Source organism: Protomyctophum bolini (genome assembly GCF_963924005.1).
Source record: "Protomyctophum bolini genome assembly, chromosome: 11".
NCBI classification, from domain to species: Eukaryota; Metazoa; Chordata; class Actinopteri; order Myctophiformes; family Myctophidae; genus Protomyctophum; species Protomyctophum bolini.
Genome location: NC_137872.1, coordinates 16,499,217 through 16,524,406, shown reverse-complemented (window position 1 = coordinate 16,524,406; position 25,190 = coordinate 16,499,217). Strand labels below are relative to the sequence as shown.

Below are 25,190 nucleotides of genomic sequence, written 5' to 3'. Positions count from 1 at the left end.
GCTGAGTGTTTCATCATATCCAGAGGACAATTCGATTAATAAAATAAAAAAAAGTAAATGACACAGCACATCATTCATAATCCTTTGGCATCATGTGGGTGACGGTCCCATATACAACTAGAGATGCAACCGATCCGATATTATATCGGGATCGGCCTCCGATCCAGCTTAATTAATGTATCGGAGATCGGATTTGACGCCACCGATACACGCTCCGATACAGGAGGGGGACACATGTTTAATGTTTACTACAGTCCGTCCTGCACAGACAGTGCAGTGAGCGAATCCAACCTCCAGTATGTACAGACTGCAAACAGTTTATAGAAAAAAGCCCCACTAAGGTGCAATATAGAATGGAATCACTTAGACTTAACAGTATTAAAAGTACTATAAAGTTTACCCGTCGTCGCACGGATCAGTCAAGTCACTGCATGCGCAGTTCAGTTGTGTGGAGCTGCGTTCTGACATTGTTGTTGATGAGATTGCTCTTGTAATCCATTCTTCTGCTATATATTAACTGCACACACGTGCTGTTTAGCGTGTGATTAAATATTTGTAACTTTATAATTGCCATTGAAAAAAAATGCTGCTGTGACGATGATGATGATGAAGAATAAGCGCGCGTCGTCGTCGCAGTTAAATCCGTCTTTATATAATTGGCTCAGTTATCAAACCATGACATTGTTGTCAGAAGCTCAAACACTGATTCAGATTGTAAGTTTAGTGCAATTCTTAAGACAAAGACAGAGTTTGCAAACTAAAGTAGCAACACCAGCACCATAACAAACGTCCTGAGGTATTTTTTCTGGTTCTGTCGGTAAGGCTCAAGGCTTTTGTCACATGATAGCGCAGCTGATTCCAGGCATCACATTAGGGGTAAAAAGGTACCACGTGTATAATAGCAATAATAATTACTATTATTATTATTAATAAACCATAGTATTAATTAACAGGTTACATGCAGGCATCACTTTAGGGGTAAAAATGTACCTTTGCACATAATAATAATAAACCATAGTATTAATTAACAGGTTGCCATTTCCTTAAGGTTTACAGGTTAAAGACTTCTTATTCTTACAGGTTAAACACTTAACCATAACCATCCCCTCTTTGAATTTAAATGTAAGGCATTTGTACAATTAATAAATGGCTTATTGAAAGTTTTTCTATTTTGCTATGTAGCCTACAGCAAATATCGGATCGGCAAATATCGGATATCGGGAAATTTCAAAATTAATATATCGGATCGGAATTGAAAAATCAGTATCGTCAGTATCTCTATACAACCATGCCAAGAAACATTCTGGTTTGAATATTCTACGTTCTAATTTAAAATCAGGTTTTTACAGCAGGGAGAAGAGTCAAAACACTTCTAAAGGAACAGATCAAACAAATCTATCAAATACAAGAGTTAATCATCGTCTACCGTCCTGGATTTCTACTGCCTTTTATTCTGAAAGCGTTGATTGGCTGGGCTATTGGACTACCTAAGCTCACCTGCATCATTCCCCGTTTCCTGCTTGTCACCTCTGCCTGTGGGGATATCACACACATACAGTCACTAGGGCTGATATCACACACATACAGTCACTAGGGCTGATATCACACACATACAGTCACTAGGGCTGATATCACACACATACAGTCACTAGGGCTGATATCACACACATAGTCACTAGGGCTGATATCACACACATACAGTCACTAGGGCTGATATCACACACATAGTCACTAGGGCTGATCAGGGAGGAATGCAGTGCTGGCCTGACCACACTCACGCAAAAAACACTCCATAGCTGCACAACGGGACTCACACGAGCAATTAAGTTAGAGTGGAAGATTCATGCTCCACTTTATCCAAGGCACCATCTAAAATCTACATTCAACGCACGGGCAACGTCCCGGCACACTGCACAAGCATGCTGTTCTAGTGTCCTACTCAATCAATGATCCAGAGGCACACACAAATGCAATGCCAAATTCCAAGTACTAGTTACGTTTCAAGCGCAAGAAACAGGACAAGAAAGGTCCACCCCCACACACACACACACACACACACACACACAGAAAGGTCTTCTACTATTCTAGTCTACAAAAGCTATGTAGAGGGGTCAATGTTTCTTCAAGTCATTAGATCAAGGTTAATGGAAGAATGGTCACTAAGATACGGTATCACACACACAAGTGAGAGCAAACCAGTTACTGGACACAGAACAAAAGAGCAAAGAAATGACGTTAGAGATGCTACATCATCAGGGGAAATTACAAGAGAGACGCCAGCTTTCTCACCCATCTGCATGGAGATCTCGCCGATGGCCCAGGTGGCGTTGTTGCACACCGAGATAAACTCTGGGTTCAAGTTCAGTCCCAGGATAGGCATGAACTCAGCTACAGAGACAAGAGAGCATACAGGGTCACACAAACATTAATGTTAACACATATGAATGCTAAACAAATTCATCTGCCGATCTGGATCAGAACGTTGTTTTGGGAATAAATGTTTTACCGATCGGTGCTGCAGACCAAAAGGACACATCGATTGCCGTTGCTCGTCTAAATCATACCAAATAGCTGATTTATTCTTTGAACTAGACAAAACCGTCCTGAAATTTAAGATTGTATCTAGCTACTGAGGCTCTAGGTGCTGTCCCCATCCACCACAACTCAGACTCATCCTAAAGTCCACATGGAATGTTCAGGATTCAAGTGTCGTAAGTTAGTTCATCACAGTATGTGGATGGAGATGGGGAGGCAGGCAAACAGGATGGGGAGCATACCTAATGGAAGGGCATATTAACCCATTTAGACACTGAAAACTTATATATTCAAAGATTTGCGCCAACTTACGATTTTTGGCGCGCTACGAGCTTGTAACATAATGTTTAAAACACCAAAAGGGGTTCCCGCCCAAAATGGGTTAACCACAGAAGAATTTAAATTAAGTCCAGCAGTGGTTGAATAGTAATGTGATTTTAAGGGGGAGTGGTTAACCAGGTTGGTTGAGTAGCGAGTACACACTGTTAATTTGCCAGAGATTTATTTCCAAACACACACACGCATACAACTCACCAATACAGGGCTTGACGTGAGGGAAGCAGGCCTTGGTTAGATCTCCCAGCAGTGCAAAGGAGCTCTGTCTCACCTCAGGCATACTGTCCTGCAACACGAAGACAAACAGCAACATGAGAAATGAAAGACCAACACTTGGAGATGTACTTTGTCCTGACAGACATTAGCTTAACATCTAGGGATTATCTGGATCAGGACATTATTTTGGGAACAAAATGTATCACTTTGAATCAATGAGCTGGGTGTTTCATCATATCCAGATATGGGAAAGATTATTCTGCCACACAGTACCTGCATGCACTGGAAGAGCAGCGTCATGATGTTGGAACGAGCCACCAACTGTTCCACATGGCCACCGAGGCCCTCGGCCAGGCCACTCAGCAGGTCCAGAGCCACGATCATGAAGTCCTTGTCGGGGGCTTCATATTGGTCTGGGTGCTGGTTGTACATCTGTGTGCGCACACACACATATGATGCGTGTGTGTATATACAAAACAGACTGCTGTGAGTTCAATTGAATACCACCAATTGGTGTTAGAATTGGTCCCTCTACCAGAAGATGAGTCTATGGATGCTAATCAAGCAGATTGCTTTAACATGCGGCACATAGCCTTTATTTAAGTGGGTAGCGCGGATCACACATCCATTCACGCCGATGAAGGCGGAGGACCGAAAAGATTTGATCATCCTTGGAATTAAACTGTGAAAATGTTGCTTAAATGTTTTACCGATCGGTGCTGCAGACCTAACTTTGAAAAAGGATTGCCGTTGCTCGTCTACATCATACCAAATAGCTGATTTATTCTTTGAACTAGACAAAACCGTCCTGAAATTTAAGATTGTATCTAGCTACTGAGGCTCTAGGTGCTGTCCCCATCCACCACAACTCAGACTCATCCTAAAGTCCACATGGAATGTTCAGGATTCAAGTGTCTTAAGTATGTTCATCACAGCATGTGGATGGAGATGGGGAGGCAGGCAAACAGGATGGGGAGCATACCTGATGGAAGGGCATATTTTTCCCTGAGCCTTGCCAATAAGGCAGCAGTTGCAGCAGTGCAACGTGGCAGCTGCAGTGAAAGAAAGCTAGAGAGCCATTACTAGTGGCTTATATAACACTCATACAATGTTGTGTGCATGTTCTCACCATAGCCTGTGCAAGTGTCTTCTGGACTAAGGTGACGCAGCGCTGGTACACAGGCTCACAGTAAGGCAGGAAGCCACTCTGTAGGGCTGTGGCGACTGACGACAGACACTGGAGACAAACATATAAGAGCTAGTTAAAGATGAAAGAATACAATATAAAATTAAAAAGCATATATATACACACCTTTTTTTTCTTCTTTTTACCAATTGGCAATTACCTAAAACTAGTTTTATAGGGGAATGTTTTGTCATTTTGACCTAGGGTGCCTCCACAACAAAAGCCAAAGGAGCTTTTCAGGAGGTAAGAATTCAATTGAAAGCCACAACTTTATCACTCCAGAAAACATATCACAGGTTGAAATTTTTTCAGCTAGCGCCACAAAGTGGCCTGCACTGGTATGATTTCCACTTTGGTATTTCACAGATCAAAATGTAGCACCGATCATTGCAGTGAAAATCTTATAACTCTGAAAAAGGGACATTGAGTGCAGATGCTTGTCTGCATTATACCAGATACGGTAGGTGATTCATTCTCTGAACTAGTCAGATGGAAGTATCCTGAAATAGAAGACTGGTATACTGCTACAGAGGATGTAGGTGCTGCTAAGACCCAACTCTGCTGTCCCCCCCATCCACCACACAACTCAGACTCATCCTAAGGTCCACATAGAATTTTCAGGATTCGAGTGTCTTAAAAAAGCTCATCACAGTGTGTGGCTGGAGATGGGGAGGCTGTGCGTGCGTGAGCGGAGCTGTGCGTGTTTACCTCCAGCAGAGGGAAGAGATCCTTGTCTTCATCCTTCAACTCATTCCACTTGGCGATGAGGGGAGGCATCAACTTCTGGATGTACTCCTTGAGAAACATGAACCGAGAAGATTGTGTGAATGGAACACACTAGTATTCAAAATAGAATTGCACACTGGACCATCAGAACCCCCACCAGGCCAAATTAATATCAAATACCTATTTATTAACATATGCTTATAGATTAAACTGTAGATCTGGATCAGAAATCCAGAACAAAAGATATCATTTTGATTCAATCGGCTGAGTGTTTCATCATATCCAGATTATTTCATTTATTCAGAAATAGATAACCTGGCCTGAAAAAGATGATATAATATCTAGGGGAACCTCACCATTTAGCATTTCTAAGCCTGTGGATAAACCGTTGGCAGTCTTGGCTAAACATCATCTCAAAAGGCCTGCTTCACTCCGACACTTACTGGCTGGTTGAGATGGTGCCCCACAGAGTCTGCCAAAGTGCCTATGGCGTCATAAAGGATGAGCAGGTTCTTGTGCTGGTACTTCCCAAACGCAAACACCAGTGTGTCCAGGATAAAGCTCAGGTAGGGGACAAGCTCCGTGCACGCCTCCTCCTCCAACGTGGCAAACGCACTGAGCAAAAGGAGGAACAATGGATAAGATGCGATAGTTAATGACAACACACGCTCAATAGATTCACCTGTAGATCTGGACCAGAAACAGGAACTAAATGTATCATATCGAGTCAATAAGCTCTCATAGTATCCAGATGAGAAATATATTAAATTTATTCAGAAATCGGTAATATGAAATAAATGCATTAACTGTCCGTGATTGGTTTGTTTTAAATCTCGGACATAAGGCGTGAACAAAAATGTTCTCAAATATAAATTGCAGAACATATGCTGCGTTATAAAATCTTATAACTCTGAAAAGGGACACTGCTTGAGTGCAGATGCTTGTCTGCATTATACCAGATATGGTATTACCAGATACGGTAGCCGATTTATTCTCTGAACTAGTCAGATGGAAGTATCCTGAAATAGAAGACTGGTATACTGCTACAGAGGATGTAGGTGCTGCTAAGACCCAACTCTGCTGTCCCCCCCATCCACCACACAACTCAGACTCATCCTAAGGTCCACATAGAATTTTCAGGATTCGAGTGTCTTAAAAAAGCTCATCACAGTGTGTGGCTGGAGATGGGGAGGCTGTGCATGCGTGAGCGGTGTGCAGTGTTTGAAGTATGAAATGGGGCTTAATAAATTAAACTCTAGCATCCCTATTCCAGTGGTGAATATTTGTCAATAATAGCAGGTCTACAAGCTCCCAACACGTTGCGAACTTGTTTTAACAAAGATATTTAGTGTTACGTGAAAACAGGATAGAGTCTAGGCACTGGAGTACTCCGGTCAACTAAATATAAAAAGTTTTAGGTTTAGGTTTTAAGAGGGGAACGAGAGATTACAACTCAGAACAAACTGGGTACTTGCGCACGCCGTACACCAACACATAGTCGCTCCTTGAAGCACCCACCTGCAGGCAGCCTCCTGCACCCTCTTGTTGCCGTCCAGGATGCGTTTCAGCAGCTCTGTCATGAGAGGCTTGAGGTGGGAGTCGGGGGGCTGGGACACCACCCAGTGGGCGTAGCGGCTCAGGGTCCAGCAGGCGATGGAGCGCACCAGGGCCTTCTTGTCACACAGACACTGGATGAGGTGCGGGATGAGCTCGGGCAGGTAGGGAACCATGCCCTGCATGCAGCCTGGAGGACATATTATACAGTCAATATGTGCGCGTGTGTTAGGTTGCGCACAGGTGGTGAAAAACAACCATGCTGTTTGTGCTCCGAACTCACTATAAAGTTCAAAATATAATTTGAAACGATTATGTGCGAGTGTGCCTGTGTGGTCATGGGGGTCTCTGGATCAGACAGTATGAGTAACACCTTCACTGACAGTCAGATGTTTGATTGTGCATCACCTCCAGAGAGTCAAGGAAAGAAGATAAGGAAATGGCAAATATGTAGTCTTTAGTATTTGCATCCCTATGTTGCTACAAGCTTCTTTGAGTCCTTTGAGTAACCATTACAATAAGAAAATAAGTCGGAAGACTGTATTGTGTTTATCCTTGACGCTTCTCAGATGAACATGATGTAACTTTTACTTGTTTTTCTTGCTTGACGTCTAATAAAATCAAATACAAAATGGTGAGAACGGATGATTTCAAGGTTCAAGGTGGTCCTTTTATGTCTTGTGTACAAGTACCTCTGGGGATAAATACTACAACACATCTGCTACATTTGGCATCCCTATTCCAGGGAATTGTTCAAAATATTTATGATACAAATGTATAGGGCTTAAGTAGTCACACAAAAACAACCATTCTGTTTTCGTGCTCAGACACAGCTAGCTAGCCATCCAGCCACCCACCCACCCACAGCTCACATAGTAGTTGCACCACTTAAAAATACTATCAAATTAAAACGTATAAGACTTAACAAACGTTCATCTTGAATGAAGCCTGTTCCTTGTATTACCGGATGAGCCAGCCATTTCATTACGCCAGGGTACCAGGGAAGGAACAATCATGCAAGGCCTTACCTTCAGCGATGGCTCCCAGCACCAGTATCCCAGACTCCTTGATGACCCAGTCGGGGTGGAAGAGTAGGCCTTTGAGCAGGGGCAGGAGGTGGGGCAGTAGATCGTCACGGAACACATTGGCCAAAACATCCAGGGCTGCAGCAGAACACTTTCCTACAGAAATAAACAAGCCGGTCATCTGTGATAAGCTGGCAGAGCAGTAAGAAAATGTAGACGCCATTTAAAAAATAGCAGATCTACATGAATGACAACTCACAATGACTTCCACCTGTAGATCTGGATCAGAAAGTGTTTTGTTAGGGAGATTTTAGATTAGTAAATAAGGTTAAATTGTAAGCAATATATATATAACCTAAATTCTCTGGTAGGCTCAACATGACACTACAGAGAATGTTGAATGTGTGTACAAGACCAGTTACCAAGAAATCATTACTTATGGGGGTTTTTTATGAGTTGTACTATAACTAACTTAACGTTTCCTTGAGCTACTGAGGCTCTAGGTGCTGTCCCCATCCACCACACAACTCAGACTCATCCTAAAGTCCACATGGAATGTTCAGGATTCAAGTGTCTTAAGTTAGTTCATCACAGTATGTGGATGGAGATGGGGAGGCAGGCAAACAGGATGGGGAGCATACCTAATGGAAGGGCATATTAACCCATTTAGACATTTTGAAGTGAAAAGTGACTGCCTGACCCAATTTTCCTTAGGTACATTGCAATATCACTACTGCACAAGGGCCAAATACTTACGGAGGTTCCAGTCGGACAGCGTGTCATCATCATCGTCGTCATCATCGTCTATGTCCTCGCCTTCCTCACCCTCCACCCCCTCATGCTGGAGGGTGACTGTTCGTGACTTATGGAAACGAGGTTTGATGTCCTGTTCGCTGTCCGGCACTGCCTCATCCTCTTCCACATCGCCCTGGAAAGACCAGACACGTACACTTTCACGTGTTCTTTTTTTTTTTATCCACACAGACAATAAGAACAAACAAAAACAAGAAGAAAAGCCTGATCTCATCGAAAACCAATTTTTAGAGGCAGTGAATGGCATTTATGATTTTCTACATTCAACAAATGACAAACTTGTCTGAGGTCGGACCAGAGATCATTTGATTTACTGGTTCATACAGGTTGGTCATGAGTTTCTTAGTGGGGTGGGGTTAGTTCGGGGCTTAAGAAGAACCATGCTAACATTAAGCTGCAGGCAGAAGTTATATTGACAGCTCTTTAGTAGGTCAACACTTTCTGGGTACGTGGCGTGGCACCATGACAGAAATAGCAAACCAGGCGCAAAACATATTTAAAAATGTAAATGAGCAGGGAAAGCTGTCAGGACAGACAGCTGTGGAAACAGCAACTCACTTGGGGACATGGACGCTAATGTTAGTGTCACAGTGACACAGTATATGCGTACTAAACTTCAGAGGAGCCTCACAGGATAAAGTGGGACAGTGGGATTGGTTTGGGAATACAATTTGCAAAAGGACAATTGTCTTGGCCTTAAAAGACAATACAGACATCAGTGTGCAGGGCTTAAACTTAAGCAAAAAATAAATCCCAAGACTGAACATTTTCAGACCATGTCCCAATATGTGATTGGTCAAACGTTGTGAAAGGGGAACCCCCCCAAACTTGCATCGGTCTACCCCTGTACTAGACAGGGATAATAGGTCTACCCCTGTACTAGACAGGGATAATAGGTCTACCCCTGTACTAGACAGGGATAATAGTCAGCGTAAGAGAAAAATAAATCATACATTAATAACAGCGCACCAATTTTAGAGTTGGTAAAATGGTGTTTTCCCAAAGTTGCCTTTACCGAATGCGTGTGCAAATCCATTCTTCATGGATGGAAGCAGCTTTTGAAGTTCTGTTGTGTTATATTGCTAGTCTGGCCAATCAATTCAAATATTCATATCTTGAAATTGAATCCAGCGTAATCGTTGTTCACCACGGCGCAATGACATCGTTGCGTCGTGTTGAAACCCTTACGTGAAACACATACACGGCCCGACGTTCACATCAAATATCACCACTCAATGACGTAACGCAGCAGTCCAGCAGAGGCTGTAAAAGATCTCCACAAAAGTTTACTAGTTTCCTCATGCAGATCACTTTGATAACTTTGATTTGTCCCAATGTTGGTTGTTCGTAGACCAGGGCAGGCTGAGTGCACATGGGCCATGCACATGAGTCCGTGCACATGGGCGCGTTATTAATTAAGCGGCGGAGCCGCTAGAGAAATTTATTATTAGGAGGATCGGATTGGCACTTTTTGTTGCCCCCCTGAGTCCCTCATATCACTTCACTAGCATAGCAAGCCTGCTGCGTTGCGACTGCATCGGTCATGTCATTCACACCACGGCCAACTCTACACTGTACACATACATACGGCCCTTAATATTTTTTTGCGGATCTACATGCGAGGGATCTGCGTGCGAGTGTGCCTGTGTGGTCATGGGGGTCTCTGGATCAGACAGTATGAGTAACACCTTCACTGACAGTCAGATGTTTGATTGTGCATCACCTCCAGAGAGTCAAGGAAAGAAGATAAGGACGGAGAACTTTAAGTGTGTCTGTATGCACTGAAACAGACAAGAGCAGCTCACCTTAAGTAGTATGATGTCAATCTCGGAATACTTCATCCCATTCACCAGGATAGGAATCAGTCTAGAAAAAGAGAGAAGAAATTAAAACTAGGTCCAACAAATCACCCGGCATGTACTTTGAGAGATCTAGAGTCAGCCTACTGTACAATGTATAACAGCAGCTGATTAGAAACGCTGTATGTGTTGTATGTTTTTTTTTTTCCAACTTAAATTTTATTCATTTTTCATGAACAGAAATGACATACAAGGACATACAGAAAGTAAAAAGACAAACAATCGAACATTACAATATGTGTTGCCAACTCAGTAAATAAAAAGTAAAAACTGTGTTGTATGTTTAAACTTTAAAACATTCCAGTTAGGCGCATGCATTACAACTGACATTTGCTTCATTGGAGCCTTTCCCACCCTGGAACTGACTGAGGTGTTTTTACAACCAATCTAAACAAATGTCACTTGAAACACTTAGGCTTTGTCCTGTTGCCTATCCCACAGTCTTGAGGGCTGTAACTAATCTTAAAATGGCTCAGATTTACTTTCCACTGCCAAGCTTTTCGGAATTCAGAGGATACATCACCGTTAAAGGTCTGTTTGGAATGAGACGCAATAGCCATGTGAAACTCAACATTGGAAGCTGTTTTTACCATAAGCAAAAAATAAATATTACAACTGTGAGCCATAAGAGAACTCACTATGAAGTTCAAAATATAATTTGCAACGATTATGTATGCGCGCGAGTGTGCCTGTGTGGTCATGGGGGTCTGGATCAGACAGTATGAGTAACACCTTCACTGACAGTCAGATGTTTTATTGTGCATCACCTCCAGAGAGTCAAGGAAATAAGATAAGGAAATGGCAAATATGAAGAAAGCTTGTATCAACATAGGGATGCAAATACTAAAGACTACATAAGTCCTTTAAGTAACCATTACAATGAAAATAAGTCGGAAGACTGTATTGTGTTTATCCTTGATGCTTCTCAGATTAACATGATGTAACTCTGTTTTCTTGCTTGACGTCTAATAAAATCAAATCAAATGGTGAGAGCGGATGATTTCGATTTTATATTGAAAGATTTATCAAGGTTCAAGGTGGTCCTTATCATTTATGTCTTGTGTACAGGTACCTCTGGGGATAAATACTACAACACATCTGCTACATTTGACATCCCTATTCCAGGGAATTGTTAAAAATATTGAATTTGCTTTATGATCCAAATGTATAGGGCTTAAGTAGTTACTTACTGCACCAGATGTCCAGATAGGACCTCTTTACAGATGGGTTGCTCTGCCAGGGTAAGCCAGAACTCACAGGCCTCCAGAGCCACATTCTCATCCGGGTCCTGAGTCCGTTGCAGCATGTACTAGGGGTGGGGAAAAAAGCATGTCAGTATTAGGGCGGTCACAATCATAATTGTGCCCTCGTTCAACAACCGGCGTGGCTATCCCCCCCCCCCCTTGCCAAAATCATTGTACAAAGAATATCAGAAGGTAGGATGTGTTGACCATATATTATTTAGAGTTCTCAAATTCTGCCCAAACTTGACCCGACATTTTAGGGGCCAGGCCTAAAACGTGAGCTAATCAGTCGGGCCTTCATTTTCAGGCCCGTTGAGAACTCTAATATTATTCACCCTTCGTAACATCAGAGTGCAGTGTACAGAGTTTCAAGAAGGCTTTCGACAGTATTCAGAGACAGGTTGCAGAGAATACTACACTCATACGGGATTCCAAAACAAATTGTCCATATCACCACAAGTTTTTATACCAACTTGTGGTATACAACAAATGCCAAATTGGAAGCAGTCAATACAGTTTTGCAGTTAAAATAAGGTTGAGGCAAGCAGAAGAACATGAGCAACCGGCATGCACACTTTGCATTACCTGGATGATGCTGTGCATGTGGGGGATGAGGCGGTCGATGCGGACCTCCAGCAACATGACCAGAGCCCTGCACACGTTCTTCCTCACCTCCGAGTCCTCATCTGCTGCCAGCGCAAACAGACTCTGGGAGAGGGAGAAAACGATGGGTGATGAAGAAAGACTGAAACACAGACTGTTGGTGTACTTCCATTCTGCATTGTCCTGCAAACCCACCTCTATGAAGGTGTCAATGTTGTCCATCAGTGCCTGGGCTCTGCCAATGATGAACTGGTTCACACAGGCTATGGCATGTGACCTGCACAGACAAACGTCATAATCATTAGGTCCATCACTGCCATCGAGTCAAAAAGGCAAGAGAATTTAGCCGCTCCCCGTGGGGTCTAGACTAAAAGAAAACCCTCCGTTTTCCTCATTACACTAAATGTCTTTATCGGAAATAGTTGAAATCTACGAGTCTTTGAATTCCTACACGCAGCAGCACTCGGGTTTTTAAGTGGAATATTGCAGGGCAACTGGATCAGACAGTATGAGTACCACGACCTTCACTGACAGTCAGGCGTGTCTTTATGCATCATCTCCAGTAACTGAAGGCAGGAATTGGTAGATTGGGGGGAGGGGAGTGCCCAGTTAGCTACCTGATCTTGGATTGGTAGATTGGGAGTGTCCCGTTACCTGATCTTGGGGCTGCAGTGTTTGAAGAACTGGAGGAACTTGGGGATCATGATGTTGAGTGGTCTGTTCAGAGCCTCACTGTCCAGCAGCTCCGACGAGTCCTCACAGATTTTCTGCAGTGCGCCAAATGAGCCCTGCAGGCGAACGTACACAGAGGTGGTTAAACCAAAATGCAAGAGAAAGGTTTGTTTTTTTTTAAGAAAAAAGGACAGAGGATTGTAAGAGAAGTTTTTTAATGAGAATACTATCCACCTGTTGGCTGTCCATCAGAGGACCTATTCTTACAGGAGGCCAATGTCTGACCATGTTTGACCACTACTGACCACACCTTCAATGTATTTTCTGCTCTCATGTGTGTATAAAGGAGAGCAATGTATAGGGCTCGTGAGGCTTGCATGCGTGCAGTCTCCCTGGGCTCGTGATCCCTTGTATTAAACAGTATCATTGTTTCAGTCCACTCTCTTCCCTGTGTATTCTTAATGACTCTGATTATGAGTTCTAAAAATATCTTTGACAATTATGGCGCTGTGAGCAGGGTTTTTCCACTGTCCGTCAGCATTCTCTTTTTCAGGATATAGCGCTGTACATATGAATCTGAGTTGCTGATCGACAGGGATAACACCAAGACGGACTTTGGGGTAAGAGTGGTTTGACTCAATGTTTAATTTAGGGTTTCGTATTTTAAAGCTGTGTCATTACAGATACAACCGTACAAGATACTAGCACTCTAAGGTGACATTTCCGTTATCAATTTATTTGGTACACATGTCTTGGCTATAAGGCCATGTGGTAGTAGTAATCCACTCTAAGGTGACATTTCCGTTATCAAGTTATTTGGTACACATGTCTGGCTCAAGGCCGTATGGTATTAATAGTCCATACTAAAAGGGTGACATTTCCCTTATCAATTATATTGGTAAATATGTTTGGTGACATTTCCTTTATCAAGTCTTTTGATAATATATGTCTTGGCGATAAGGCCATGTGGTAGTAGTAGTCCACTCCAAGGGTGACATTTCCCTTATCAATTGTATTGGTAAATATGTTTTTGGCTATAAGGCCATGTGGTATTAATAATCCACTCTAGGTTAGAAGTCCTTTATCAGTATATCACTGGCATAAATAAATAGGCTAGAAGTCCTTTATCAGTATATCACTGGCATAAATAAATAGGCTAGAAGTCCTTTATCAGTATATCACTGGCATAAATAAATAGGCTAGAAGTCCTTTATCAGCATATCACTGGGATAAGTAAGCAGGTTATAATCCTTTATCGGTATATGGCTGGTATAAATCAACTGAAGTCCATAGTTATGTTGCGCATATAATCGATATGCCGATGTAACATCTCGGTCATTAAAACAGGGACAAAGGAAAATAGGCGTGATATTGAACTACACGTTTAAATAATTATCTTCACATTACAGACGATATAATTAATACGTTAGCAGTAATGTAAAGTGAATATAATTGCAGATGTCGGAGCCCGTAAAATAGAACAGGATCAAAATCGTTGTCCAGTAGCAAGCGAAAAATGAAGCCCGTATAGTTAGGCATTTATATAAAAGAAAACTAGATAAAATGTCAATGGGATGGAGCAAGTATTAGGAATATCATATAGATAGCGTCCACTGAAATTCTCTTTCATTTCTCTCCGTGTGGGAGAATTGTGAGACAGCAAATTGTATGAGATTAATTCATAGGTTCTGTGCGTAAGACTCGAGCAGCTGAGTATGAATGTGCAATGTAGAATGTACACCTACATATGGATGAACGGAAATACTATTTTGTAAAAATCAATCATGATCCTATAGTATTGGTTGTGGCATTTTGAACAAAATAGTATAAAGAATGTATTCCTGGTAGTCGGCCAGGAATAGCACTGTCCATGGTGTCACCACAAAGAGTGAAGGGACACCAGTGTAACCTTGTTGGCATGTGTCAAACAGGATAGCAGAGCAGTAGGTAGGAAATGGTTAAAATTCGAGTATTCAAAGTAATTAACTAACAGCAACATGATTAACTAATTATTTTGGCCATATAGTATGCTATTAGTCTTATCATAAATGTGATGACAGTATAGCAATGTTCCAGTGTTATGGCTGGTTAGGAAAGGTGAAGCAAGGGAAAAAATATATATGTATATGTATATATATATATATATATATGTATATGTATGTATATATAGAGTAATTGTGCTTTGTCGCTTCCTATATTTGGACAAAATCAATAGGCAAGATTATACTCGAAGCATAAAAGAAATATATAGGTAGATTATAGTATTCCATATAGAATAAGGTAATGTGTGTAACTATCATCATATTTTTTTACCTAGTCAAGACAGGAACCCATGTGTGTCTTTCCTGGGAGATTTCCCGTTTTGTTTTGTTACTATACAGAATATATCATTGTGCATTTTTGAGAAATACTAGAAGGTCCTCAGGGAACCTAAGGTCAGATTTAGCTAAATGGACATTTGTCAGGATAGGCAGTGTTCACCCCCATCCTCCATAGCAGCTGTCCTGAGTGGCCACACACCAGATGAGATGAGGCAAGCAAGGAGGATTTTTGGGTGAGTGTTAATGAGTCTAGAATTAAGTTCAGTGTTACAGCATTACAGGAGAAAGTTTCTAAGATGTATTACGTAATCGCTATAAGTATACTCTGTAACAAGTAATTGTAGAATTCAAACATAGGCTTACTTAAGTAAATTGATATTGGTTGTGGCTATATTTAAGAAACCCTTTCAATTTAGCAGATCAACAAGCTCACAAAAGTGTGCCCATGGAGAACAGATATTTCGACATGGCTAAAATGTATGAAGGGCTGAAGTATGTGGGTTGGGACTATTTAATTGAGCACGAGACGCAGTCCCACCTAAATATACTAATAGGTCCATCCATTAGGGATAATGAAATTGGAATTGTGTTGGTCATATATAAACAAGCAGAAACTTGAGTTACCACATTGGAGTATTGAGTAATGGTATTATATGAACCTAAAGTGAAACGTGCGGAACTCTTACATGAGTCGTATTAGCAGAGTTGATTTACCAAACATAGAAATGAATAGTACTGTGTTTTTGCGTAACCTGTTTATTGTTGAACCACTGATAACACTACCTATCACATCGCACAGTTGCTAAAGAGAGGTCAATACAAGCCACATGCACAGTCAGTAGACTGTCCTGTACTTGGATTTCTGAACAATATCTGCATGTGTTGGTTTGGGGCCCAACACGGCAGGAAATGGCAGGAAATGACATTTTGGGAACAAGGACATGTGAGTGACAGCGTGCACTCGGACAGATGAACAATGGACCATGGGCTTGATGAACTAATGATTTTCTTTTTCTTTTCATGTGATTGAACACTGGGCATCTCTGAGGCGATGTGCTGGTTGTGGTGGTGGTGTGTCGGTGATCTCACAATGAGTGGGTGAGTAAAAGTGGCTTATGAGCCAAGTGTGCTATTTCCGCTACGATACATGCCTAAATTAAGCAGTTTCGAGACACAGGTAACAAGACACTCTCCTTCAAAGGGGGGGTCATTGAGCTTGTGAGCTGAGGTAACCATATAGTTTTATATACTGGTACTTCTGGTAGTAGGCCTACACTAGCTGACATTTGACATTTTTAGGGAATATACTTTTGATTCAATGTGGAGTATGTAGCGCTGGCTTGTAAATATGACCACACCATTTTCCTATAGTCAATAATCTAATCAGACAATGGAATTAAAGTTCTAGGACTCACTAGTCTCATAGTGAATTGATTCTGATGTGAATAAATATCAAGGAACAGATAGTTTTAAAAGGCATAATGATTTCTTGAGAGGAACCAAAAATGTAGGGGCCTATATAAGATTACGTTCAAATCAGAAACCCCTACAGCCCAAAAGGGGATGTAATTTTGTGCAGAGTGGTTAATTGCCACTCAGATATAACATGCAAATAGTGGTCTGTAGTCAGAGGCAAGTTCGACTCTACAGATTTACTTAAGTATAGGTAGATTAGAAATGCGTAAACAATATTGTACCCTTAAATAAAATAGATAATGTACAACGGTATAGAACATTAAGAGATATGTCATTTGTGGGATATGAAAGATGTAAAATCGTCTGCAGACTAGAGTATTCCTATTTAAGTGGCCTTGCCGAGCCATGAGGCCCATAGAGCAAGAGCCTATCTCCTGTTTCTGTAGCGTGAGGCAACTTGATGTATAAGTACACCCCCTGGACATGACACTAGTATGTCGCAGGGATTGAACCCCAGTCCAGCCCTTGATGCTGAGTGTCAAGCAGGGCAGCACTGGGTCCCATTTTTAGAATCTTTGATTGACCTGGCCGGGGGTCGAGCTGTGACCTCCCAGTCTCAGGGCGGTCAACCGGACACTTTGTCCACAAGGCCACTGAGCTGGTCATTGTTTTAGTTTTTAGGTAACTGGTTTTAAATTACGTGAGAGGCTCATAGCATGACATCATGTCACTTAAGTAACAGGTGTCCGTGCTGGACACCCCGGTGATTCAGTCCGTAAGAGGGTATTCCTTATAAGTCAAAGGGATTTATGAGTCCCACTTCAACAACAAGGCGTTCTAGAAGTCACCTCAGGTGTTAGATTTAACAGTCGATGTTGCATTGCAAACAGTCTGTGACTGTCATGTTTCCCTATGGGATAAACAATGGTCAGAATACCTGCAATTGGATACTTGAATCCGATTTTGTCTGTATTACTTGTAGCAACAAATGCCAGTAACGTCAATTTTGAAAGTGAGAGCTTCGTCCTTGTAAGTAGAGTAAACTTGCAAAATATCCCAAGAAGGGGCGTAAACAGTTGTCACTTCCAGCTTGCATCCTTGTGTTAGACAGGGACTTTTCTATGCCATAACAGAAGGCAGCAAGCATGCTGATCAGTTCATTAAGACACATACACATTTGTAGGATAAGCTATGAGGCTCAATTTGAATTGGGTGTCTAGCTGATCATATAATTTGTCCCAGGAGGCCAAAGGTTTAGTTATGGATAATATCACTTATATTATCTATATAGAAAGCAGTAAATGGCCATTTATGATGATGTACAATAGAACACCCCTCATTTCGCAGGTGTGGTTTTTGTATTCTCTACTTGCCAGTTGAACGTTATGTTTTTGTGCAAGTTACAAGTCATGTAAATACTAGCGTTATTATTTTATCAATGAGAACATTAGAGGTGCCAACTTTCACAACCCACATGAGTGTGTGCAAAGTCTCTTGGTGTCATTAACGGTGTCAATTTTATAACTTTCGTTGTGACATTGTGACAGCATTGACCAGGTTGTTGACCATGGCTCCCTGTAGGCCCGGGGCCAAATTAGGCCCATGAAGGAATTATCGTAGCCCGTAGGATGATATTTAATTGGTATTAGAACTGGCCCTCTGGGATATTGCACGGACCACCATAATATTACAAGTCCCACAATGCACGGCGAGTGCATTGTCACGTATCGAGGGCCCACAAGCGCAATCATGCGTCTTCTCTCCACTATTGATCGGCAGTGAAAGTATATCACTTGTGGTCAACTTTCAGCTACCCCTCCCGTCAAAGATGGGCCGTGTGTTGAAACACAGTCCGGCCCTCGACTTGTACCAATTTTACCAATTTTGGGCCCACTGTGTCAAGCTGTGAGGTTTCAATCTTGTAGATTTGTAAAGTCTTGTAAAGTTGATGATCTTAAGTGAGTTGATGATTTACGCAAATGAGGGGGGTGGAGGCAATCCGGTTTTAGTAAGTATTTTGTATTTTGGCCTGCAGGTCTGATCTACGGGAGGGGACTTGCAGATCAGCTATTTTCAATAAGCGAGATTTAACAGTTAAAAAACCACCAAATCTACATTGTATTATATTTTGTTGATTTTTCTGAATGTATTCCTAGATGTTATCTTTCCGATTTGTTGTTTTCTAGTTAATGTGAGATGAGTTTATTTGAAGTTAGGGAAATAATTATGTAAATTAACAGTATCGGCTTAACGGTAGTCCTAAATATGTTTTAACATCCCATTAAGGTGGGATGACCAGATCCTAGGCATGCCATTAGAGGCGGATAAGGCCATGCCTTTCCAGCATGATGTATAATCTAGGCATGGCCCATTTTAGCTTATTGAATATCGCTCAGAATTAAGTGCATCGGTAGAAAGAACAGGATTTTTAGAAATAGCAGATTCCAACTACAGGGCCAGATACGTATATGTATTATTGTGTATATATCCATGGAGGGTCTTTCCTCACCAATGTGCTCAGTCTGAGTCATGCAGCTGTCAATCAAACAGCTGACTTGACTCCTTCACACTGTCATGTCAACTGACACTTTGAGGGCATTCCCAGAGTGGAAAATAAGGAGAAAGTCACAGTTAGTGGTAATAGGTTGGTGGTGTTTTAAATAGCTTGATAATATTATCCCTAGCGATTGTGAGCAGTTCTCTCTGTCTGAATCAGAAATAAATGCTCACAGGGGGGGAACGCATAGGCTAATTTAATTCATTGCATAGGCTAGGTAATTTGATTCATTTGATAGGTATTGGAACATATAGGTAATTTAAATTAATTTGATAGGCAGTGGAACATTTAGATTTAATTCATTTTAAGTATTTGTAAATATTTTAATTATTTGTAAGTAAATTAATTTGATAGGCAGTGGAACATTTAGATTTAATTCATTTTAAGTATTTGTAAATATTTTAATTATTTGTAAGTAAATTGGAGTGATTAGTGAAATTATTCATCATGTTTGATTTATTTGTAGCTTTGTACATGAGTAATTAGTAAACAGCAACATTAACTTGTCTCCATGGGGAGTTAGGTTTTGTTGGTGTCAATGGCACCTGGCCATTTATGCAGGCAACTTCAGTAAAAAGTAAGCTGAGTCTAGTGACTCAAGTACTGTCCTATTGGTTAGGCCACAGCTATGAGTGTGATCAAGGATGAATGACCCGGGTATGGTTTGTGTGGTGTGTGTGATGTTTATTGAGTAGGCTTATAAGTGTTAAAATGTAAAATGTATCACTATGTGTAACATGTTATCTTTAGGTAAAATCATTGTAATGTAATGGAGATTGTTCTTTCCTACTTTCCAGGATGGAAGTCACTGTTAATTCAATTGTTCCAGGTGGCGAGGATGGCTGATGTACCGATCAGAGATGGTTCCAAATGTGTGATGATTTAATGAATATTATCTTTTTCCCATTGTGCACGGCACGACTAACTCACTAAAACCTTAGATTAACTTGTCTAGGAAGAGTTTGTGGTATTGTGATAAAAAAAAAAAATGCAATTGCAGGAGGACATTACAAGGGAGAAATTAGTATCTGTCTAACACATTACGTCAACAAGGTAAGAAACCAATCCCACAAAAGAGACACGAATGTGTTACAGATCTCAGACATTATTGAAATATTCGGATTGGCATACTGAACTAGAAGTATAGTGTAATAATCTGATGAAATACTGTGTAAAGATTCAACAATGTGCAACATGTCTATAAAGTTAATAACTATAAAGGAGAGTTTTAACCAGAAATTGGACAACCATGATCAAGATAGGTCTTAAATAATTAGGAAATACCATCCGAGAAATTTATAGAACAAATGTTTTAGTATAGAGTGTAGGGTTTGTTTTGTTTTTTCCAGCTCTGAAATCCAGAGAAACATATCAGGAGATGTGTTTAAAAAAGGGAAAAAAACCCAAATGGAAACAAGGAGAACGCAATCTGGGTTTGTATGTTGGGTAAATATACACATACATTGACATTAGTCTACTGTTTTATGAAAACAATTAATGTAAAAATAAAGAATAATAATGAAATGAATTCTATATAACCACCTTTTTAATCATGGTGGGAATAATTCAAGTGAACAAATAATGTGCACAAGGTGTTTTTCCCCCTCTATAGTTCTGAGGAACCTGACAGATATAAATGTCACATGGGCTAGTGACACCCATGCGTGAAGTCACATCATCATGTCCATCCTACAAGGCTCCCAAGGCCGAAGGCCCACTCACATTCAACCCCGGTCACCCCCCAGTGACAGATGTGAGGAGAGCCAGATAAAGAAGGAATGCTGTGCCAACCATGGGGAGAACGACTAGATGCCATGAAGCTACAACTTGTGACACAACGAACATTTGTGTGGAGGAAAACCATGCAACCACTATACACTTGAAGTGCTGGCTATATGAAGTGATCGCTCACAAAAGACAAATCGAGGATCGTAGGATTGGAATTTTCGCCCAAGAGAATGGGTTTTCGCCCCTACCAGCCATCAGAAGTGTCCTGAGTGTAATAAAACAAATGATCGTGTGACATTGGATACACTTGAATGTAAACCTTGCTCAGTCCAGGATATAGTCCATATATGAAAGTCATCTTTTTGTAGTGAATTTGCATAGAGTATAGTATTTCATGTTCTTTGGTGTCAATTAATATTCATATTCATATAAATTAATATTTAGATTCATTGACAAAAAACTAAAAGGATGGAATGTAAGAGAAGTTTTTTAATGAGAATACTATCCACCTGTTGGCTGTCCATCAGAGGACCTATTCTTACAGGAGGCCAATGTCTGACCATGTTTGACCACTACTGACCACACCTTCAATGTATTTTCTGCTCTCATGTGTGTATAAAGGAGAGCAATGTATAGGGCTCGTGAGGCTTGCATGCGTGCAGTCTCCCTGGGCTCGTGATCCCTTGTATTAAACAGTATCATTGTTTCAGTCCACTCTCTTCCCTGTGTATTCTTAATGACTCTGATTATGAGTTCTAAAAATATCTTTGACAGGATCAAAATCGTTAATGTATCATCGTTAAAATCAATCATCGTGTTCAGACCTCACAGGTGTTGTAGTCCTCCGAGTTTAGCAGGTTGCAGAGCTGAGGCAGCAGTTCGGGCCATGCCTGCAGCTCCCCCTTGGAAGCGATTGTCGTGATCAGGATCCCTGTGAACCATAAAAGAGAAGAACTCACTATGAAGTTCAAATAATCACATTATGTATGCACCTGTGTGGTGATGGGGGACTCTGGATCAGACAGTATGAGTAACACCTTCACCGACAGTCAGATGTTTTATTGTGCATCACCTCCAGAGGGTCAAGGAAGGAAGACAAGGAAACAGCAAACAAGAAAGCATGTTGACGATACTACATATAGGGTTGACAAAAAAGCTGCCTTAAGTAAAACATATGCTTAAACAGGACATTTATCAACTTTTCTGCTGTGCCTATCTGTTATCAAGTCAGCCCACCCAGTAGTAACAAGACAAGAAGTGCATTGCTTTAGTTGCAGTAGTTAAAAGTTCATCGATCTGAATTACAGTATAATAACCACTGCTGGAGTTGGCTATTCACTGTGGGACCATTCACAGAAATCATTTTCCCATCGAGTTTGATAGGACATTTGGTCTAAGATTTTTAATCATCCCGTTTTACGCCAACCGCTGGTTTGTACTACTACTCTATTCTAGCCAGCTACACTTCATGTGTGGGTTGAGAGTATCATCAGCCCATCTGGACACCTACAAAGTAGTTTTGTCAACAGACGTTTGTGAGCTGAAACATATGCCTACAGCAGTGGAACAGTGAATTGAAATGGCTGGAGGAATGGAAAAAACATTTTCCTGGTTGAGGTGGGACAGCTACAAAGCTAGTGTACTGACAAAACACACCCAGCGTTAGAACATTTAAGACACCACAGGGTCAGCTAATGTTAAGTTAAAACTATATCAAATTAACATTGTGTCAGCCAAGACAGAGAAAAAGACTAAAATGTCCTCTGGTGATTTTGCCCTGCATGTGGAGAGGACTACGTCTCAAAATGCGTGTGGAGGAAAGAGAGCAGTGTGTGTAAAATGCAGCTGCACAAACAAGACTGACGTTCTGACATCTTCATCCATTTGTCAAAAAAGCGATTCGTATAATTTACCCAAATCCTACTATAAATTTACAGAACCTCTGTATTTCAGTCTGTTCGACACTTTTCTCCCCAGTGGCTTGAGCAATTGATAATTGACTTCTTAAAAATTTGCATAATTATGCAGACCCATTATTGTTTATTAGCTTAAAAAGATTTGTGTAAACAGAGATTCATAGTTCCTGCGCATGTGCGGCACGGTTATGGTCCCATATGATGCAACTTAATCACCCCCAATCGCAGTCTACCGAAGTACAGGTGTGAATGCGACCAGAGAATTACTGTTACTGAGCACTCAAGGCCTATGGGCTGCTGTCGTGGTTACAATCCCTGCACAGGATTTGTAGCCGCTGCGCTGGCCAGACTTTAGCCTCGGGGCTACAGAGTTTACACACACAGAACGGCAGCAGCACAGCAAAGTTAACAAAGTTTGATTTAGCGACCATGTGCCCAGACCTCTTTTAATAGGCACTTGCACACACATCGATGTCGTGTCGTAAATGACCAGGTTGTCACACACCACGTGCGATAACAAGAACAGCGCATAACCTCTGCACTCTCTAATAAGGACAGGCATGCATATAGTTTGGGTAAGCACAGACCCCAGGTATGGACCAGTTCATATTTAAAGAAAAAGCAGCACTCGCAGAAAAGGAGTTCCTTAGCAGGTGACGGAAATCTTTTTTTTTAAATATACAAATTTCACTATTTTTGCACAACACTGCTGTAAAATAGATATTGTTTAAGTGTGCCTCTCGTTTAACCTAAAAAGGATCGACAGCACAAAAACAATCCATAGCTGCAGTCGTACCCCACACATACACTCACCAATGGTGGCACGGATGAGGGGCGAGGGGTCGCCAATGTTGTTGAGACATTCCTGCTTGATGAAGTCAGCCACAGTCGGTGGGAAGTTCTGGTAGTGGGCCTTGACATTGTTCTTCAAAATCAGACCACTCAGCGAGCGAGTGGGCTCATCTGGAGAGAGGCGCCATGAAGGACAATTAGATAAATTATAGGGATGGAGGTTATGAAAGAGACGCCGTGTGTGCGTGTTTGTCGTCAACAGGGCCTGAAATTAACCATTTTTTGATTACTAGTAAATATGGCCATTTTCACTCTTTGAGGGCCAGGTATTAATTAAAATTATCCGCCAGTGCCACAGTATTTTCAGCATTAAGGTTCTTTCAGATGGGCAGTGACTGACGCACCTAGTAATTCATTTTCAATGAGGCGTGCTTTTTTTTATACAGGAGATGTTAAGGGGCGACAACTCAAGCGTTTTTCGTGCACATGCCCATGGCTGACAGTGACTAGACCTGGATTGTGTTGAGCTTTTTTTTTTTCAAGCTACGTGTCCCCGCCCCTCATGAGCAGATGTCGTTGATCCAGGCAACAACGCCTGCTCCCTGTCTGAAAGGACCTTTAGTCTTTAGATTTAGAGTGTCCCGCAATCTTATTTGAATTCGCCAGAAACAAAGATTTTGTAACCGTTATCAATGCTTTAGTTATGGGCCATGACTAAAGCTTGTTTTGGAAAAACAAATGTGAAAAGAACTCGAGATAAGCGTTTAGAAAAACCTGTTCTGCTGGAGGCAGACAGCAGGTTGACTCATCACGTCGGGTTATTTTTTAACCCCATTTTATGCTTCATCATGCAGTCGGTTGTGATGCACAGCAAAAATTCTATAAAACTCAAATTGCATTTTTAGTCACAAACACACACTTTCTAAACTGATGAATGTACTGAAACCTTGAGATTCAACATTGCCTAGTAACGTAGAAGGTCGCACCAACTAAAATGCATCCTTGTGCATAAAGTAAAAAAAATTATAGTTTGACTCGTCAAAATTTCAAAAACGAATTCAAATTTAATGAACGTGGCACAAAAAATTCAGAAATGTGTATTCGGTAGAACATTTCTGTTTTAATTATGCTTCTTGGCAATAACCTTGATACCGTATATTTACCTTTGAAAATGGTGCCCCATTTCTAGGTAACATGCATTTGTGGGTTCCACCCATAAAAAACATTCTTCTCTACCAATGCCAACAGCTTCTTCTGCTGTTGCTATTGACTCGTTTTGAGCTTCCTACCCCAGGTGACGGGGGTGGCTGTTTCCCCATAGGATCCACTCCAACAGAGGTCTCAGTGGGATCCTATGGGGGGAGACAAAGCCCAGGAGGTCCTAAGCTATTCCCCTCTGGGGAAAACCTCCATAAAAAGAGAGGGAGTCAGGCCAGCAGGTGTATGGGAAAAGGAAGGCCTATCCGTCGGATAAGATTCATGGCACAGACGGACCCTTAGTGGCCTGTAAGTCTGAGGTTTAAATGTATGGACTTTTTATGTCCCCTTTGTATAACAGTGCGCCATCAGGACAGTCATGCAGGGAACTCACCTTCCGTTTTCAGTCTTGTGAGGACAAAAATTAGATAGTTGTTAAAGTCAGGGAACTGGTTGAGCTGTTCAAGTTTCTGGCATGGCGGTTAAGGACAAGC

General features: G+C 41.4%; 1 protein-coding gene across 3 annotated transcripts in view; it reads right to left on the bottom strand.

Annotated features, from left to right (window-relative positions):
* The window catches only part of LOC308324057 (transportin-2), a 36,771-nt gene that overhangs the window by 8,348 nt on the left and 3,233 nt on the right, over positions 1–25,190 (bottom strand). Inside the window, exons 3-20 of one of the 3 annotated variants that reach the window (XM_080775962.1) lie at positions 25,091–25,166; positions 23,521–23,670; positions 21,616–21,722; positions 12,752–12,885; positions 12,293–12,374; positions 12,080–12,202; positions 11,441–11,559; positions 10,197–10,257; positions 8,335–8,506; positions 7,582–7,734; positions 6,518–6,743; positions 5,443–5,614; positions 4,982–5,068; positions 4,217–4,324; positions 3,361–3,519; positions 3,070–3,157; positions 2,290–2,388; positions 1,498–1,533 (exon numbers count right to left, since the gene is read on the bottom strand). In XM_080775962.1, the coding sequence (XP_080632088.1) occupies positions 1,498–1,533; positions 2,290–2,388; positions 3,070–3,157; positions 3,361–3,519; positions 4,217–4,324; positions 4,982–5,068; positions 5,443–5,614; positions 6,518–6,743; positions 7,582–7,734; positions 8,335–8,506; positions 10,197–10,257; positions 11,441–11,559; positions 12,080–12,202; positions 12,293–12,374; positions 12,752–12,885; positions 21,616–21,722; positions 23,521–23,670; positions 25,091–25,166 (2,152 nt within the window). The remainder of the gene's footprint in view (positions 1–1,497; positions 1,534–2,289; positions 2,389–3,069; positions 3,158–3,360; positions 3,520–4,216; positions 4,325–4,981; positions 5,069–5,442; positions 5,615–6,517; positions 6,744–7,581; positions 7,735–8,334; positions 8,507–10,196; positions 10,258–11,440; positions 11,560–12,079; positions 12,203–12,292; positions 12,375–12,751; positions 12,886–21,615; positions 21,723–23,520; positions 23,671–25,090; positions 25,167–25,190) is intronic. The other 2 variants (XM_080775963.1, XM_080775964.1) reach the window with 2 other exon arrangements.